Raw genomic sequence first — 17,986 nt, 5'->3', positions numbered from 1 at the left:
GTGTGAAGTCACTGTTGACTGAAATAGATATAAAATGTAATGAAAATGAAAACACAGGAAGCCAGGACACACTCACCCGTTGGTTTTCTGCAGCCCTGACATCCTGACTCAGGAGACAACGTGTCCCCAGTGGCTCCTCCTGGCTTACTAAGGATGCCTCTTCCTCTTGAAACCAAGGTACTGTTTCTTTTTCTGCCTCAGTCTGTGCGCTTTTCTCCACTTTCATGGCACATAAGGGCTTCATCTCCCTGAGCTCAGGTCAAACGCTGTCTCCTCTGCAAAGCCACGGAAGCCTGAAGCATTTGTCTCCCCTGCTTTTCCATTTGACTGTCACACTGTGTCACTGAGGCCACTTAACACGGCATCTCCACGCTTGACTCTAAGGCTGGAGTAATACCTCATTTGCTTTAATTGATACCATCCAACACTGCTCCTGATATATTAACCCATATATGTTAAATATATAATATATACATGAATACACACATATATTATGTATAATATATTACATATCACAGACAATGGACATATTATATGCGTTATATGTAAATGTATAATTGATTAATTGCTTCTTCTGATAAATGCAAGAGAAATTAACAGAAGCTGTTTTCCTATTCCTCAAGTGATATATTTTCCTTTAAAAAAAATCCCCCACAATGCTGTTAGATTTCAGGATGATCATAATCTTGTGATTTGGCTGAGACATGGGTTTTGCTGTCATCTTTCTTTTAGACACACCCCAAGGGATGAATCAGAAGTCACGATACCAAGAAAGTAAAAAAAGAAACAGGAAGTGTTTAGTGATTTTTTTTTTTCACGTTGCAGATTCATGACTGACATCTTCTTTGGTGGAAGTGGCCAAAAGACTGGGCTGGGATGATTATTGAACACCTATGCACTCTCAGAGGACATGGATTAAATTTGCCTCAAACTTGAATGTATTCAAAGTTAGTTTCAGTTTTGTTAGTTAAGGGAAGAGGTAGTGAGTCCCAGAATAACAACGGGAAATAGCAGCTAGAGAAATTTCAGGTTGAGTTTACTGCGGAGAATCTGGTAAGTCAGAGATAAGATTTTTACTAATTTTGCTTTTTAAAGAGCTTGGAACTGAGGGCTGTGAATAGGTATCTCTATATCATTATTTGCATCAGTATGCTTGGAAGAGAGGGCCGGTGAGAAGGAAAGAGGAGGCCTTGTTTAAGCTCTCAGATTGCTTCTAGGTTCCTGGGAAACTGTCTTAGCCTGTGTCAGAGGGACCAGAGGCACATCCCCCAGTGAGTTCTCAGTCTCATTTCTCAGCAACGAGAGACTCAGTCGGTGGCAAAGCTGTAGCTATGGATAGGAAGAGCCAATTCTAATAGATACGGTGGGCATAGACACCCACATGTGCAAGTCCCTGTGTGTGCAGGTGCGTGTGTGTGTACATGCATGCACACACATGTGTGCATGCCTGAGTGTATGCGTACAGTCAGAGGACTTGTTCCTCACAAGCCATCCATAGAGGTTTTAGAGACAGCCTGTCACGCTAGCCTGAAACTCACCAAGCAGGCTACACTGGCTGTCTGTAATACTGTAGGAATCCACTCACCTCTGCCTCCTCAACACCAGGATCACACACACACACACACACACACACACACACACACAGATGCACACGTGTGCACGCTTGCCTGTTCTGGGGATCAACTTCAGGCCCTCATATTTACACAGTAAGCACTTTACTGACAGAGCTACCTCTAAGCCCCAACTGTGGTGATTATAAAAAGGAAACCTAGTAAGACTAAGAGGAGAAAGCATTCTCCCTGCCTTTACAGAGGGCTGAGCCCAGTGGGGACTCAGAGTGACTCATGACCTGTGTGTCCCTGTGTGTGAGATCTGTACGGTATAGACAGCAGGTGTCTTCAGAGAGGACCGTTCAGAAGCCCAGGAGCAAACAAACAGCTTCATCTGGAAATGAACTGTGCTGTGTAGGTCTTCACACTAAGAAACAGCTGAGAGGAAGAGAGCCACTGCAGGTGAGAAACCCTTGGTGTTTGCAGGCGTTGAGCAGTGGTGAATCGTCACCAGAGAAGTCTAATTTTTTTTTAACCTTTAGGACATTTTGAATGTTTTAAAAGTGACAGTACTGCCTTTAAAGTAGGAAAATTATGTTTAAGACAAAGTTTGTTATTGTCTGAACATGTGCTCTTGACAAGCTAAACTGTCCAGAACTCCGTGTGGGAGTGATGGTGCTTTCCTCAGAGGAAACCAGAAAAAGTTGGGATGAGTGAGCCTTTCCTACAGATCACAGGCAGCTTTCTCAGGCAGTCCTGGCTCCCACAGAGAACCTTCTATTGGAGAAAAGAAGGGGAGAAGAGGGAGAGTGAGCCAGAGGGAGAATGAACTGATTCTTCTCTCCGCCAAGTAGACAGCTTCGAATTTAAAATATAATCTGTGTCCAACTTTCGTCATGTGAGGGGAGAAGTCATAAGGTTCGATCAGAAGATGAGTTCTCACCCCCGAGGCTAGCCAGTGTTGCTCTCCCACTTTTGAACAGTTTGGTGAGCCATCCCCAAAGTTACCCAGTTTGGAAAATTCTCTTTTTAATTATTTGAAATGTAACCAAAAGCATGCATATTAGCAATAGAAACCACTCCTCTCCGCATCAGTTGATATTCCTGTTTCTGCGATTTAAAAACAAAACAAAACAAAAAACCAAAAAACCCTTACAAAAGCAGTTTGAGAGAGAAAGTGTTTACTCTGGGTCACAGTTGGAGAGTGCATCAGGGCTGGGAAGAGATTGAGGTAGCTGGTCTGTTACTCCCACAGTCAGGAAGGAAGCAGAGAGGAGGCTGGACCTCAGCTCGCTTCCCTCTCTTACACAGTCCAGTACTCAGGTCCATAGAATGATACCATCCACAACTAGGGTGTTTCCATCACAACTAAACTAATCCAGTTCATCTCTCAAGGCACGCCTAGAGGTGCCTTCTAGGTCTTCTAGATCTTTCTAGGCCATTCTAGATCCTGTCAAGTTGACAATATTGATCACCACATCCCTTATTCCTATCACATATACTGTGAATGTGTTTTTATAATATTAGTAAGACCAGATGCCAAATTATTAGCCTTTTTGGACTTCTAGTAGACCTTAATCTGTCCCTTCTTGCTTGACATTGCCGTGGGAGGCTCAGCACAACACCTCTCTGTGGCTTTTCACAGTGAATTTGTTGTTCAATCATAATCTTAAGTTACGTTCAAAGTGAGTTCTTTGGTGTTGATTAAATGAAAATTTGAATATCAAACCCCATCTTTACTAGGAGTGTCTCCAAGACAAAAAACACTTATCCAAACTATGTCCTTTAGATCAGTGCTACCCAAGGGTATTTGTCTCTAGTCTGTGAAATATTTGTTACTCATGCAATATAAGAAGTATTGAAATTGAAAGTGTTAACAATAAATTTATAGAAATTTGAGGGCAACTGTATTTGAACAAAGTTGGGGCTCATTTACCAAATGCCTGTATCTCAGCTCCTTAGGAGAGATGCGTTCTCACTGCCTTTGCAGAGTGGCTGAGCCCAGTGGGCACTCAGAATGACTCACACCTTCTCTATCCCTGTGTGTGATCTGTACTGTATGGGTAGCAGCAGTTTGTATTATAGTGAGCATACCCACTTGTGAAGGAAATGAAAACAAGCCCTTAAACAACACGAGAAGCCTGCTTCAGCATCTCAAGGACACACTCAAATTGGACCTCCTGAGTCTGCTGACTGCTTCTCTTCCTGCGGCTCTCATCCCCATGGTACTGATTTTATCTTCTTGACTACTCAGTATAGGCTTAAGAGTTATTGCTCACAATTGGTATTATTTTCAGACAGTTTCTTGCTTTGTATCCTAGTGTGGTCTCAAACTCGAAATCTTTTCGCTTCCCATCTCTTAGAATTGCAGGCGTGTGGTCCCACGGAGAGGGGGGAGCTCAGGAGGCCCTGTTGCAGCTAGGGAGCTCTGGGCCTCTGGTGGCTGTGGAGGGAGAGTATGTTTCTTTGTGTGCAGGGCCACTGGTAGGCTGTCTGTGCTCCAGTGCATGGTCCCACACCTGTACACACTATAGATAGGGCTAATTAGGCTCTGTGAATTGTAAAGATAAAAAAGAGAACATGAAGTTGGTGGGGGCAGGGTGGGTGTTAAGGAGAAAGTGGAGGGACGGATATGATGTAAATATATTGTATACATACAATATTGTCAAAATATAAAGCAAAATAGTATGCAAAACATTTTATTCCAATCACATATAGTAATCACTGTTTTGTAGTCATTTTGTAATAATTAAAAGAAGGGAACAGTGAAAAATAAATTCTCAATAATGGTAAAATAAATACATCAGCAGACTGTGTAGTTATAGAAAATAAATATTCATATTCTTTATACCCTTGTTCTAAAAGGTATTTCATTTTTGTTGTCTTTGTTTATTTTTTTTTTAATGAAGACAAAACCAAACATGAACTCAAGATTATACAAAGTCAAGATCGTCATTTTCTTCTACTTTACTTGGAAACCTTGTCCTGCTAGAGGGTCTGCAAGGGTGATGCCCTGGCACAGAGCTGCCAACTCCTCTGGTATTGATGTTCTCTTTGTAAACCCTTCCTAAGTTTATGTTACAGTTATCTTTTCTTCATAAGTATAATACACTTGAAAATACAGGAAATGCTAAGAACATGTCATTTGTCACTCTTGGATGTTCTATTAGTTGCTTTACTGTTGCTGTGATAAAAACACCATGACCAAGTTGTCTTATAGAAGAATTTAGTTTTACTTACGGCTCTAGAAGGTTAGATTCCATAACAGCAGGGTGGAGGCAGCAGGTAGACATGGTAGCTGCGGAAGGAAGCCGAGAGCTCACATATGAACTGCAAACAGGAAGCAGAAGGAGCAAACTGGAAGTGGTTCAAGGTCTCAACTCTTAAAGCCCGCCCCCACTGACACACTTCCTTTAGCAAGGCCACACCTCATAAATCTCACCAAACAGTGCCACCAACTGGAAACCAAGTGTTCAAATACAGGAGCTTCTGGTGTACGTTCTCATAAACCGTGCATTATGTGTACTGCCCATCAGTATGGTGATGTTATGACCGGTCACACAGCCAACGTGTTCATACCTGCATCAATCATTCCATAGACACACGGAGATAAGATGCTATGATGGCTGTATCACTAGGTCACGGGAGTGCTCCAGCTCTATTTTCATCTCTTGGGACCACCATTTTCCATGTCATCTGTTGTTGACCAAAATGTCCTTATGCAATATATACCTCAAAGATGCAGTGGAGTCGACTGGGCAATACTCGAACAATATGCTTGTAATTCTAGCAATGTTAACACAAAATCTCAAGTTAAAAAATGGCAATTTAGAGATTTATACGACTTCCAAAACTTACTTTTTGGAATAGCCATTCATATCACTGGTATGATATGTTTCATGCGTGAAAGTACTCATGTTTATTTTATTGGAGAAGAAGTACCAGCAAGTCCGGGAACACTTGCTTATAACATGTTAAAAGCAAGACTGACCGACTGGCTCCCAACTGCTTTTCTTTCTTACTTTTGCCCTGTTTTTCAGGTATGTCTCCCAAACATTTGACTCTGATACTAATGTTGTCTTTCTCTAGGCGTCATGTCAGTGCATTCTGACTATTTTTAAAGCTTTGTTTTTATTCATGTGTGTGTGTGCAAGCATGAGTGCATTTGTACTGTGCATGTGTACTGCATGTGTGCAGGCATGAGTGCATGTGTACCATATGTGTGCAGGCATGAGTGCATGTGTACTGTACATGTGTGAAGGCATGAGTGCATGTGAACCACATGTGTGCAGGCACATGGAGAAGCAGTAAGTGCTGTGGGATCCTCTTCTGTTGGAGTTGGTTGGTTGCGAGCTGTGTGTCTGTTGAGAACTGGCCAAGCTCCTCTGCAAGGGCAGTAAACTCTCTCATCCACTGAGCCATCTCTTTAATCCCATCAGTATGTTCTATTGAGCCAATAATGTCATTATGCTGATTACTGAGGTTAATTCTTTCCCACCCTCCGTGTATTATTGTGACAGTTTTGTTAAAAGCCAACAGACCAGGTGTATGCATAAGAACCTATTTCTGGACCCTGTTCCAGTGTTTGAGTATGGCCTTTTTATATATAAAAGAAATGATTTCTGAACCCTGTCCCAGTATTTGGGTGGAGCCTTTGTGTGTGTGTGTGTGTGTGTATATATATATATATCCTTTTTGTATATTATGCAGCTTTTTGCTCAGGCAGCTTTAAGAGTCTTGGTAATAAATTTGACAAATACTTTAGTTTTGTTCTTATAAAAATTGTTCTGTTACTCTAGGTTCTTTGCATTGCCATGCAAGTTCTAAAAGCAGCTTGTTGGAATTCCCATTCAGATGGGATCTAACCTATAAATAAATTGAGCAAAAACTGACATCTTAATGATATATTGAGTCATAACAATTCATGAACACGGTCGATTTTTCCATTCACTTTGATTATCCAAAACCCAAGACCTAACACCTCTAAACACAAAAAATATGAGTGCTTTACATGTGTCGTACTAATTAATGGTCATCGTTCCTTTCATTACGCAGATTAGACATGAAAGGAAGTGGAAAGTGGGAGGGATTAAATCATTTGTCACAAAGAAGTCAGTAAGTGACATAGAAGTATTTGGGCCCTCCAAGAACTAACTCTAAAACCTAGTATTTTTTGTTCCCTATTAAACAGCTCGGCTGCACTAGGGCTGAGGGAATGCCATTGCTTATTTCTGCAAACCTCTCCAAAATTCAGATTGTTTTTGAACAATTGTGCATTTTGAATACTTTCTCCAATGATAACTTCAGTTACAGTAAGTAAAAAGACAGTGTTAAACTGTGCGGAGACATAGGGGCATTAGAGATTAAATTATTCTTCCAAATTGCACTTGAGAATACAGTACGCCAATTATATCCTTTGAGTATCTAGCTAGTCTGTACATCACACTTGGGATTCAGGTTAATGAACAGAATAAACTTTTTGCACTCCGTTGCAAAACAAATCTAAAAAAAAACATTTGCACACATAAAAAGACACAGAAGAGGACAGTTCCATTTATAAATTGCCTGTATAAACTGATCTAGGAGTTGAAAAACAAGTTTGCAAAATTGTCTGTCTGCTCTGGGTATAGTTTGTAGAATATTCCATTAGAAAATTCTACTTATTTTACAATAAAAAACTATTTATGTGTTTTAGGGGAAAGCTGGAACACAATTGCCCACTACCACAAATTATGCATTTTTCCACATTTGGGGAAGTCACAAGGTCAGAACATCTGAAATGCAGTGGATAAGCCTCACCCTGGAAAAAAAATACCTTCTTGACTATGGTATCTTACCTTCCAAGTATCTATGCCCCAAGATAATAAAAATAAAACAATAAATTGAAACAAATCTCAAGTGATTGTAATGAAAATTGGCCAAAGTTCTTGCTGATCCTAATGTGTAGAAGAGCCAATATTAAACATTTCAAAAGAATTCGTGAGAAAAAGGTTTCAGTTTAAAGTCTGCCCCCAAGCATTCACATTAAAGATTTATTTTTTATTTTACGTGTATAAGTGTTTTGTCTTTATGTTTGGATGTGCACCCGAATGTCTACCTGGTGTCCTCAGACGTCAGAATAGAGCACCTGGTACCCTGGAACTGGAGCTACAGATGTTGTAATCTGCTACCAGATTCTAGGAACTAAACTTGGTTCCTCTGCTAGAGCAGCATGTGCTCCTAATGGCTGATCCATTCCTCCAGCCAGGCACTTAATAGCATGTGAGTGCGTGCCGATTTGTGTGAGACGCACAAATGTATGCACGGCCGTGCTGGTACAAATGCGTGTGTGCCATCTACAAGAATTCAGTGAGACAGGGTCTCTCACTGGCCCAGAGCTCACGAATTAGACTAGGAATGAACTCAGAAATCTTTCTGTTTCCGACTTCCCCCAGGACTGAGATTGTGGGTGCCACATAGATTTTTGGGAATGGACTCGGTTTCTCAAGCGTACAAGGCAAGTGCTTTTCTGACTAAGCACCCTTGTAGCCCTGCCTGACATATTTAGATTGCATCACAGGGCTCCCCGGGCTCTTTCTCTGCCTGTGCCCTAGTCCTGGGAGAGTCAACACCATTCGTTTCCCATCCTTTGACTGATGGTTCAAGATTCTGGATGGATGTCTCACGTTTTTCTGATGGTTCAAGATTCTGGATGGATGTCTCACGTTTTTCTGAGTTCACCTTGTCTGCAAAGGTCAGCATGGCAGGCCCGAGAGCCAAGTAAACCCTAGTGGGTGAGCGTCAGTGTGTCTCTGACACCGAGTTTACAGCTCCACGCCATCCATTGGAACGGTCCGAGTGGTTAACCTAACCAGTCGTTTTCCAGTGCAGAGAGAAAGCCAGTGGGGACGTTCTGTGGAAGCTCATGGAATGGGCTGCTGGGGGTGAGGGAGAGAGAAGACAGTGCCACAGCCACACTCCCTCAGACAGCCTCCCCTCCACACCTGTCTCTGAGAAAGGCCGCCCCACATAGGGCGTGGCAGGGAACCCGAGCCTTGGGGAGGAGGGTCACGAGGCTGGGGCCGGAGGAAGGAGGATGGCCGGGAGCCTGTGGGACTTGGAGCACAGGGTGACCCCGCGCTGATGTGTTGTGTCCCTCAGCGGCTAGCTGTACCTGAAGTCTCCCCACAGGTCCCCGCTGTTCCCGCCGGTGCCCCCTCGGTGTGACTTGAGCCTCAGGTGAGCCTAGCCGGGTGCCGCCCCGGAGCATCAGGTGTCCTGGGAACGTCGCCTGTTGCGCTCGGGGAGGGAGCCTTGTGTCTCCAGCCGTGGGTGGTACAAAGAGGGAGGGTAGGGACCCGGGACATCTGAGCCATGGAGGGCACCCAGAGGGGAGCGGAGTGCGAGATGCACCGGTTTGGCGCAACCGGGGCTCCGCCACGGACCACAGGTCAGTGGGGCGCTTGGTGGGGTGGGGACACTCGGTGTCACCTCGGCAAGGTTTGGAGGTGACGGCAGAGTCCTACCTGTCTGTGCCAGTTTTGTTTCTCAGGTTGTGGGAATCCAATGCCTGATGCCACCTCCAGCCCAGAGTGTTCGTTCTCTCTGAGAAAACTGTGATCCCGGAGGCTAACCGGGCTGCCTCCCACTAGAGTCTCAGAGATAACCCCCAATGGCTCTGTGTCTGCTCTAAACTTGGACTCAATCTTTATTACAGGCCCTTGGCTTGGGGTAGAAATGGGGCCAACAGCCTGGGTTCTGCGCTTGTCAGACAGACTCCAGCAGCAGGCTAGACCTTGCTTTCTGGCTAGGAGCCAGCACCCTGGAGATAGTCCCCATGGCATGGGAGAAAAAAAGAGGAAGAAGGCGAGCATTGCAGCGAGAATAGCACTGTTCTCATTTTGCAGGAGCAAAGATGGAGGCTCCATGTGGGCCTAGTGGGTTGCCTGAAGTTCAAGACTTACCAAATTGTAGAACTAGGGAGGAAGGGAGGCCAGAAAGGAGGGGCTTAAGTACTGTCTGGTGAGAAGAGACAACGCTGAAGAGGCCGGTTGTGGCAGTTTGCCGCTCTCTCCAATTACACATTCCCTCTCTATCGATACCTTTCTGCAGCTCAACACAGTTTAGCTTCTGGTTGCTGAAAGTAACTGTGTCAGTCTAGGTCCGGCACCCTGACACCTGAGGTAGACTTCTGCTGAACCCCTCAGGCCTTGACTTCAAAGAGCAGCTGCCAATACCTGGTCAGACAGTGAGGCTCTCCACCAAAGCCAGCCTTCCGGAACAACTTGAGCAGAGGTTTGAATAAATTAACGGTGGTTGACTGTTTTCTCTTTGTTCCTCTAGGTTACAGTTACATAGTGTCTCTCTATCTAGCGTGCTTAAGGTTTAATTTTCTCTGTAACATAATGGAAAAGGGGTTGGTGGGATTTCAATTCAGTAGTTGGCAAACACACTTTACTCTCAACAAATTCAATATTGCAGTTATTCATATGTAATAACCAACAGAACTTGTTTTAAGTCGGATGTAGTAGGGTTTCTATTGCTGTGATAAAACATATGATCAAAAGCAACTGGGCAGGAATGTTTACTTCACCTTGTAACATTCAGGTTGCAGTTTGTTACTAGGAAGTCAGGACAGGGGCATAGGACAGGCACCTGACAAGCCTGGCACTGAAGCAGAAGTCAACCAAGAAACAATGCTTGCTGGCTTGCCCCTTAGGACTTGCTTGGCTTGCTCTCTTATACTATGTAAGACCACCTACCCAGGGACGTAAGACCACCTACCCAGGGATGTTACCACCACCTGCAGTGGGCTGAGCCCTCCCACTTAGTATTAATCAAGGGAAGGCCCTCCAAATTTGCCTACAGGTCAACTATATAGAGGGCCTTTCTCAGTTAAGATTTCCTCTTCCAAGTTGTGTCTAATTTGTGTCAAGTTGACAAAAACCAATCAGCACCAAGCCTCACAGAGTCTCCTCAAATGCTGTCTAAAATATCCCACTTTTTCGTTTTTTTTTTTTTTCTCCATGCTGGGGATAGAGCCCACAGCTTTGTTCCTGTGAGACCAACTCCTTGTTCCTCAGTCATGTACCCAGCACTCCAGGTTCCACTCTTGGAGGAGACAAGACATTGAGCAAACCCCTGAAGATTAATGGCTTTTTCCTCTCCTTTTTGCCTTTCCCTAAGGAGATTGCATATACTCATGCTTTGAGATACATCGACAAAGCTGCACTTTAATGCATGCCATTCCGGGCTTCTTTGGAAGGAACGGAGTGCATTTGTTACATAGTAACATGCGTTACACATTCTTTTCTTCATTCAGCAGTGGTCTTATCAATCTTTTTATTAGTCAGGAATTTAGAATGTCCCCCATGGCTGGTTTTTATAGCCCAAATCGACATTTCAGGAATGCTGGGTTTGCTGAGAATGTGGTAATCCATATCAAATGTGTGATTCCAGACTTGGAAAGCTGTAGATAGGATTTCTCAGATGTATAATTGTAGGCTAAACTCTTCTCCCTTCGTTGCTGAGTGTAAGTCTTTATGAAAACATTTAACTCAGATGGACTTTCTGTTCTGTGTGGAAGGACTCTATTGTCTTGGTGAGTGTGGGGTATTTTATTTGAATGGGTTTCCATAGAATCAATGCTAGCCTAAAGGAAAACCCTGGATAACTCCCACTCTTTGGAGAGACTTCTTCCTCAGTCTGAAAAAGCCTATTATTTGGTATATCCCTTCCAAAGAGGTACACCAAATAGTATACACATGCTTCCAGGGTAAAATGTATTGGTAAGTATAAGGAAGTGCAATCGATGAGTCATTTGGAAACTGGACTGCAGTTGAGAACCTGCCCTCCCTGGTGTAGCAGAGCCCAGTTCTGGAGGCTCACACTGTCCCTTGAAATAACACTAGTATTAGAAAGCTTGCCTGAGTAATGAAGGTAAAGGGTGAGGCTGCCTGCTTACACTCTACATAAAGGCCTCATTTGCATTTAATTGAATGTTTCCTACACTCTTATGAGGATAGATATTATTCCCATTTTGCAGGACCGAGGTTCGACGCAGGCTGAATGAGCTGACGCAAGTCATAGACTTATCAAGATCCAAACTGGTTCTTGGTTCTGTACAAAACTGATTTATTGATTAATAATTATACTGAAGTTTTCGTTTCTCTCAAAAGAGGGAAATGAATGATCATATCCACATAAACATCTGCATATCATTTCAGGGTCCATTTACTCTCTGAAGTGCTTTCTTGGCCTCTCAGGGTTGTGACTGTATCTGTTACCCATTGAGCTGGAAAGCACACATGTATGGTATACAACCATATGTGTAAACATGTAATTTTTTACTGATTGGAGCAGTCCTTGAATTTGCTAACTTTCACCTAGGTGGGAATTCACTTAAGTAGTAGAAAGCAGTGGGGAACTGATCGTCTGTTCTAGTCTGTTCTAGTCTGTGCCTACCTAATATGGTATAGGAGAACAGGACAGCCCTACCTACGGACACTGGGGCAGCCATGAGGGATTCCTAGGACATAGTAACAGCCCCACAAAAGTAGTTTTTATGTCTGGGGAGCACGGTTCTGCCACCGTCACCTGCAGCGGTCTAAGGAGCACTCATAATCTTTCAGGGACTTCCATTCCGGTAAAACCCGGATCTTTAATCTTTAGATTTTTAATAGGAAAAAAGAATTCCGAGACTAATCAACATGAGGCAGGGCTGAAGTTTATTAACGACATGTTAACACAGTTTTTGAGCACGAGGGTTAAAAGAGAAAGAGAGGCACCCCAGAAGGAAGAGTAAGGCATCCTCATGTGTGGGCACGGACTTCTCAAGAGAGGGTCACGAGTGCCGAGCTCCTTCAGGTACCAGCTTGGTGGATTTCAAGTCACATCGCGAAGTGTTGCTAAGAAACGTCTTTTCTTTCTCTCCTTCTGATGAGGAGGATGTTAGATGGCTCTAGCGATATCTTGGATGGAATTATAATCTAATAAAGCAAAACCAACACCCCAAACCAATGGTTGCCCAAGGAGTTCATAACATGGCCTTTTCCATTAAGAGAAGGGTTTTCTAGAAAACGGCAGATTTACAGTTGGAAAGGGAGGAAGGCTTTAAGCAAAGGTTAATTGTGGCTGAATATTTGATTCCCTGCTGGTGAGAGGCTTGAACCAGACGCAGCGCAGCGTGAGGAGCGCCTCACATTCCTTTCTCGTGCTCCGCCCCGCACCTCCCCCCCACCTCCCTTTCCCCCCACCTCCCTGTATTTCTACTCTACCTCACCCACTGTGACCCTTTGTTCAGGCATCAAATGCAGCAGCAAACATCTTGGGCTCATGCCTCTCCCAGCTGAGTGGAAGTGTTTGCTTCCTTCCCTAGAGATGGCAAACCCCGAGGTGGTGGTAAGCAGCTGCAGCCCACACCAGGATGAAAATCCCTGCAGTTTCCACCCGAGCTCGTCCCCGGCCGAGCAGCTTCTCTTAGAAGACCAGATGAGGCGGAAACTCAAATTCTTTTTTATGAACCCTTGTGAGAAGTTCTGGGCTCGGGGTAGGAAGCCATGGAAACTTGCTATACAGATTCTGAAAATCGCAATGGTGACGATCCAGGTAAGCATCTTCCCGCACAGTGAGGTGGAGCCTCTGCATATCAGAGAAGGCGGGACAGGTTCATCGAACAGCGTTTAACTGCCCCTGTAAGGATAGACAATAAATATACAAACTTAAACCCCACTCTCTTCGACTTTGTTACTTTGTCCTCTCTTTCTCTCACTTGATTCTTTTTATTTTTATTTTTATTTTATTTTATTTTATTTTTTTGCGACAGGCTCACTATTTAGACCCTATTGGCCTCGAACTCCCTACGTAGACCAGACTGGCCTTGAACTCACAGAGACCAGTCTACCTCTGCCTTTCCAGTGTTGGTAAACTGTGTACCATGACACCTGGCTCTTTCTCATTCTTTCATTATTAGAATTTTAATGCCATTCTATTTTTCAGGAGTAAATGTTTTTAGCATTTGGATCCTAGTGAAGACGTTTCTTGAGAGAGAGAGTTACAGCTTGCACGGATATTAGCTGATTCCCAACGTGAGGTCTTTCTTGTATTCCTAATATTGTGGGCACTTCTTTCTCTAGAAACTGTATGGAGTTTTTCTGTGAGGAGTCTCTTGGATTCCTGCAGCTCCGAATCCTGAAAGCTAAGTAGCAGAAGAATGTGGGGTTGGCAGCAGGGGCTTGCATTGCCTGTCAACTTGGTGCCTTCATTTTTGTTAGAAAGGAAAATTTCAATCTATTTTCCATAACTTCTTTACATTATTTTTTGAGGAATCATGTTTTTGTGATAGTTGCATATGCTGGTGTAGTTTATTATCAAAACATGTTTGGGGGTCTGGGAAGATGGCTCTGCTGGAAAAGGTGCTTGCCACCAAGCCTGGCAGCCTTTATTTGCTTTCTAGAACCCACACGGTAGAAGGAGTGAGGTGACTCTTGCCAACTGTCCTCTGACCTCCATACATGTGTGTGCTCACAAAGAAAAAAAATGTCAAAAATGTCAAAAGAAAAAAAAGGGGGGTGAGATTTCCTGCTGGTGTTAAAAGAAGAAATTAAAGAATGAAAGCAAAGTTTAGGTTTGCATTTTTATTTTCTGTTCTTGATGAACACCTATCTACTATTGAAAGAGAGATTTTTTTTGGGGGGGGGTTGGTTTTTATTTTTGTTTTTTAATATTGAAATTGATAATCTTTAATTGCCTATTGAAAACAAGTACTTAGGACTAGTAGACCAAGACAGTTTCTAGAATCATTTCAGTTGGTAGAATTCTTATCTGGACTTGAGTGTCCCCTCAGCCCAGCACAGTGCCTCATGTCATTGTGACCACCCTCCTACTGGGGACATCCCAGTCTCTGCCTTACAGAAGACAATATTGATGCTTACAGACTTAAAAGGCTGCATGGCTCATACGTGGTTGCACAGAAGCAGGCAGTTTCTCTTTACTATATCACCCTGAAAATATGCTCAGTTCTCAGCACAATACTTGGCAACTCGCACTCGAGATTCTTATTTCCAGGTGATAATGTAATATGTCAAAGCACTGAAAAGCTTGTTTGTACCATTTCAAGGTTGGAGTCTGTATCAGCTGGGCAAGAATGCTAGTCACAAGAGTAATACCAGGTACATTTGAGTAGTGGCTGTGTGCCAAGCTCAATGCTGTATATGTGTTCATGCTCAAGTCTTAACTAGACCTGAGCAGTGCATCTCTGCCTCAGGGGCAGTGAGCAGGCTCAGTGTGCTTCCCTGTGGGATACAGGAGACCAGAGTGGAGAAAGTGATGCATAGGCTCAGAGCTGCACACGCTTAGAACTGCACAGGCTCAGAGCTGCACACTCTCAGAGCTGCACATGCTTGGAGCTGCACAGGCTCAGAGCTGCACACTCTCAGCTGCACACGCTCAGGCTCATGTCCTGAATTACTCCTCATCTTTTAGAGGATTCATCCGATCTCCCAACAGTTACTGGAGTGGTCCAGAGGAACATTAGTCAGTGTTAAGATTTGTGTTAAGAATCACACAAAAGTGTTTAAGCAAATGTTTTAAAAGGAACAGGTGGTTTGTTTGTTTGTTTTTGAGATGGGGGGATCTTAATGTATTGCCAGGGCTAGTTTGGAAATCACTATGGAGGCTAGACTGGCTGCAAATTCAGTGCAGTCCTATTGTCTTAGTCTCTCTCTCTCTCTCTCTCTCTCTCTCTCTCTCTCTCTCTCTCTCTCTCTGTGTGTGTGTATCTTTTTGTGTGTGTCTGTCTTTGTGTATGTGGTGTGTGTGTCATACACACACTCATATGACATACATGTGGAGATCTGAGGACAGCCAGATCTTCTCATCCCTTACCTTCTAACAGGATCTGTTGTTTCCCACTGTGTACATCAGGTTACCTTCCAGATATCTCCAATCTCCACCTCCCATGTCTCTATAGACATGCTGGACTGCTGGCATACACCTGGCTTTTCTGTGGCTCTGGGGATTTGAACTCAGGTCCTCATATTTGTACAGAAAGTTCTCTCATCCATGGAGCCATCTCCTGACCCCCAAGCAGAGAGATCCTGCCAAATCCCTCGTAGGTTCTTGCTAGTCAAGCCCCTAAACCACATGCCTCTATTTCTTTTCTGTTCAGATTTTTCATCCTCTTGGTATTTCTTTTCTTCTTTAAGCTGGTCCTGTTTGGACTAAGTAACCAGATGGTAGTAGCTTTCAAGGAAGAGAACACTATAGCCTTCAAACACCTCTTCCTAAAAGGATACATGGATCGGATGGATGATACCTACGCAGTGTATACTCAGAATGATGTGTATGATCAGATCGTCTTTGCAGTGACCCAGGTAAGTCGACTGCGTGCATCGGGTGTTGACTTTGTCTGTTTGTTTTAGGTACTAGGGGTTGAACTCTGGGCTTTTCGTAAGCTAGGCAAGGATTCTAATAGTGAGCTGTCCAGACAGTGTGTGCATTCTTGGGAGAGAGAACAGGCTGGAGAAATGGTAACAATGGATTGTATAGAAACCAACACTCAAGCGTTGCACAGGTCTGCTTGGAGACGACTTATGAATAAACTATTCAAATATAGTTTAAGGGCTGAAGAGATGGCTCAGCAGTTAAGAGCACTTGTTCTTTCAGAGGACTTGAGTTTGCTTCTGAGCATCTTTATTGGACAGCTCAAAACTGCCTGTAGTCTCAGCTTCAGGGGAATCTATTGTTTGTCTGGCCTTGGCAGGTATCCCTTCACATACACACATACACACACACACTACACACACACGTGCACACACACACATGTAAAATAAAACAAATATCTAAAAATTGATTGAAAATATTGCTTTACTCATATACAAGTAAAAATTGATTAAAAAGCGTATGTTTCTACCAACAGATTGGCAGAATTTCAATGACTCATTTAAAAGAATCAAGGACAGGGCTTGATGTGAGAAGTCCAATATTTGAAATTACTAGCATAACCCTGGATATAGGTAGTCATTAAGTCTTCAAAGCTTATACTTTTGGAGACTTATAATAACTAACGAGAATATTAATTCTGCAGTTTGTGTAACAAGCAAGGCCTTCAAGTCCCTGTAGAAGCAAGACATTGATTTTATGCCTGGTGATGATTAGTCTGTGACACTGACTAACTGCCTGTCAGAAAATAAGCTTGTTTTTCATCCTCCAGACTCAAGTTTTCATTCTGGGTTATTCTTGCTATAATTAGTACTTTCTCAAGGTCCCAAGTCACTTCTTTTGAAGGGATAATTAAAAGTGCTTTTGAGGTCAGAATTTTTCGCCTAGGTTAGCTACAGACCACATTTCAAAACAGTTAAATCCCTTCTTTAAACGCGTTCCCGAGCAACCATGACTCCTCATTTCTGGAGGCAGCATATTCAAACAGAGGTCTTGAGCTGCTAGGATGAAATACATATTTATAGAGGCAGGACTCCTGGCCAGCAGTGAGAATAGGAAGCCAGTCAGACACAGAAGCTGGTAAACAGAGTCACACTGCATGATTTTTAGAGGGAAAATAGCAAATAGCTCATTGATGAAGATGATTTTAGAGACTTTAAAAATAAGATGTGTTTATGTGTTGGAGTGTGTGTGAGAGTGTGTGTGTATGAGTGTGTGTGAGTGTGTAAGTGCATGTGTGAATGTGTGTTTGCATGTGTGTGTGAGAGAGTGTGAGTGTGTGCTTGTGTATGTGTGAGAGTGTGTGTGTATGAGTGTGTGTGAGAGTGTGTATGTGCATGTGTGTGTGTGAGCATGTGTGTGAGAGTGTGTTTGTGTGTATGAGAGTGTGTGTGAGAGAGTCTATGTGTGTATGTATGAATGTATGTATGTGAGAATATGTGTGTGTGATATATGATTGTGTGAGTATGTGTTTCTCTGTGTGTATGAATATGTGAGAGAGTATTTGTGTATGTATGAGTGTATGTGAGTGTGTGTGTGAGAGAGAGATGGAGTATGTTTCTTAGTTAGGATTTTACTGCTGTGAATAGACACCACGACCAAGGCAACTCTTATAAGGACAACATTTAATTGGGGCTGGCTTACAGGTTCAGAGGTTCAGTCCATTATCATCAAGGCAGGAACATGGCAGCATCTAGACAGGCATGATACAGGAGGAGCTGAGAGTTCTACATCGTCATCTGAAGGCTGCTAGGAGAAGACTGGCTTCCATGTGGGTAGGAGGAGGGTCTTAAAGCCCACCCCACAGTAACACACTTCCTCCAACAAGGCCACACCTACTCCAACAGGTAGTGCTACTTCCTGGGCCAAGGATATTCAAACCATCATAGTATGTATGTGTGTGTGTGTGAGAAAGAGTGGTGTGTGTAAGAGAGAGAATAGTGTGTGTGTGTATGTGTGTGTGTGTAAGAGAGAGAGAGAGAGAGAGAGAGAGAGAGAGAGAGAGAGAGAGAGAGAGA

General features: G+C 43.4%; 1 protein-coding gene, 1 long non-coding RNA gene and 1 other non-coding gene across 3 annotated transcripts in view; 2 read left to right on the top strand and 1 right to left on the bottom strand.

The window, feature by feature from the left end:
- Nucleotides 1-4,509: 4,509 nt before the first annotated feature.
- Nucleotides 4,510-7,597, top strand: LOC114639368. Its single transcript, XR_003714002.1, has 3 exons — nt 4,510-4,589; nt 6,742-6,862; nt 7,246-7,597. It is a non-coding gene; the product is annotated as an uncharacterized LOC114639368 (long non-coding RNA).
- On the bottom strand, nt 7,244-7,402 carry LOC114639374. The gene has a single exon (XR_003714004.1). It is a non-coding gene; the product is annotated as a U1 spliceosomal RNA (small nuclear RNA).
- Nucleotides 7,598-8,676: 1,079 nt separating the features above from the next.
- Mcoln3 (mucolipin 3) overlaps nt 8,677-17,986 on the top strand; it is a 26,496-nt gene continuing 17,186 nt past the window's right edge. Inside the window, exons 1-3 of the mRNA XM_028788108.1 lie at nt 8,677-8,768; nt 12,907-13,136; nt 15,734-15,901. Coding sequence (XP_028643941.1) covers nt 12,909-13,136; nt 15,734-15,901 — 396 coding nt within the window. The 5' untranslated portion in view covers nt 8,677-8,768; nt 12,907-12,908. The remainder of the gene's footprint in view (nt 8,769-12,906; nt 13,137-15,733; nt 15,902-17,986) is intronic.

The sequence above is a fragment of the Grammomys surdaster genome, unplaced genomic scaffold (assembly GCF_004785775.1).
Source record: "Grammomys surdaster isolate TR1022 unplaced genomic scaffold, NIH_TR_1.0 125701, whole genome shotgun sequence".
Lineage (NCBI taxonomy): Eukaryota > Metazoa > Chordata > Mammalia > Rodentia > Muridae > Grammomys > Grammomys surdaster.
This window is presented reverse-complemented; position numbering and strand designations above follow the sequence as displayed.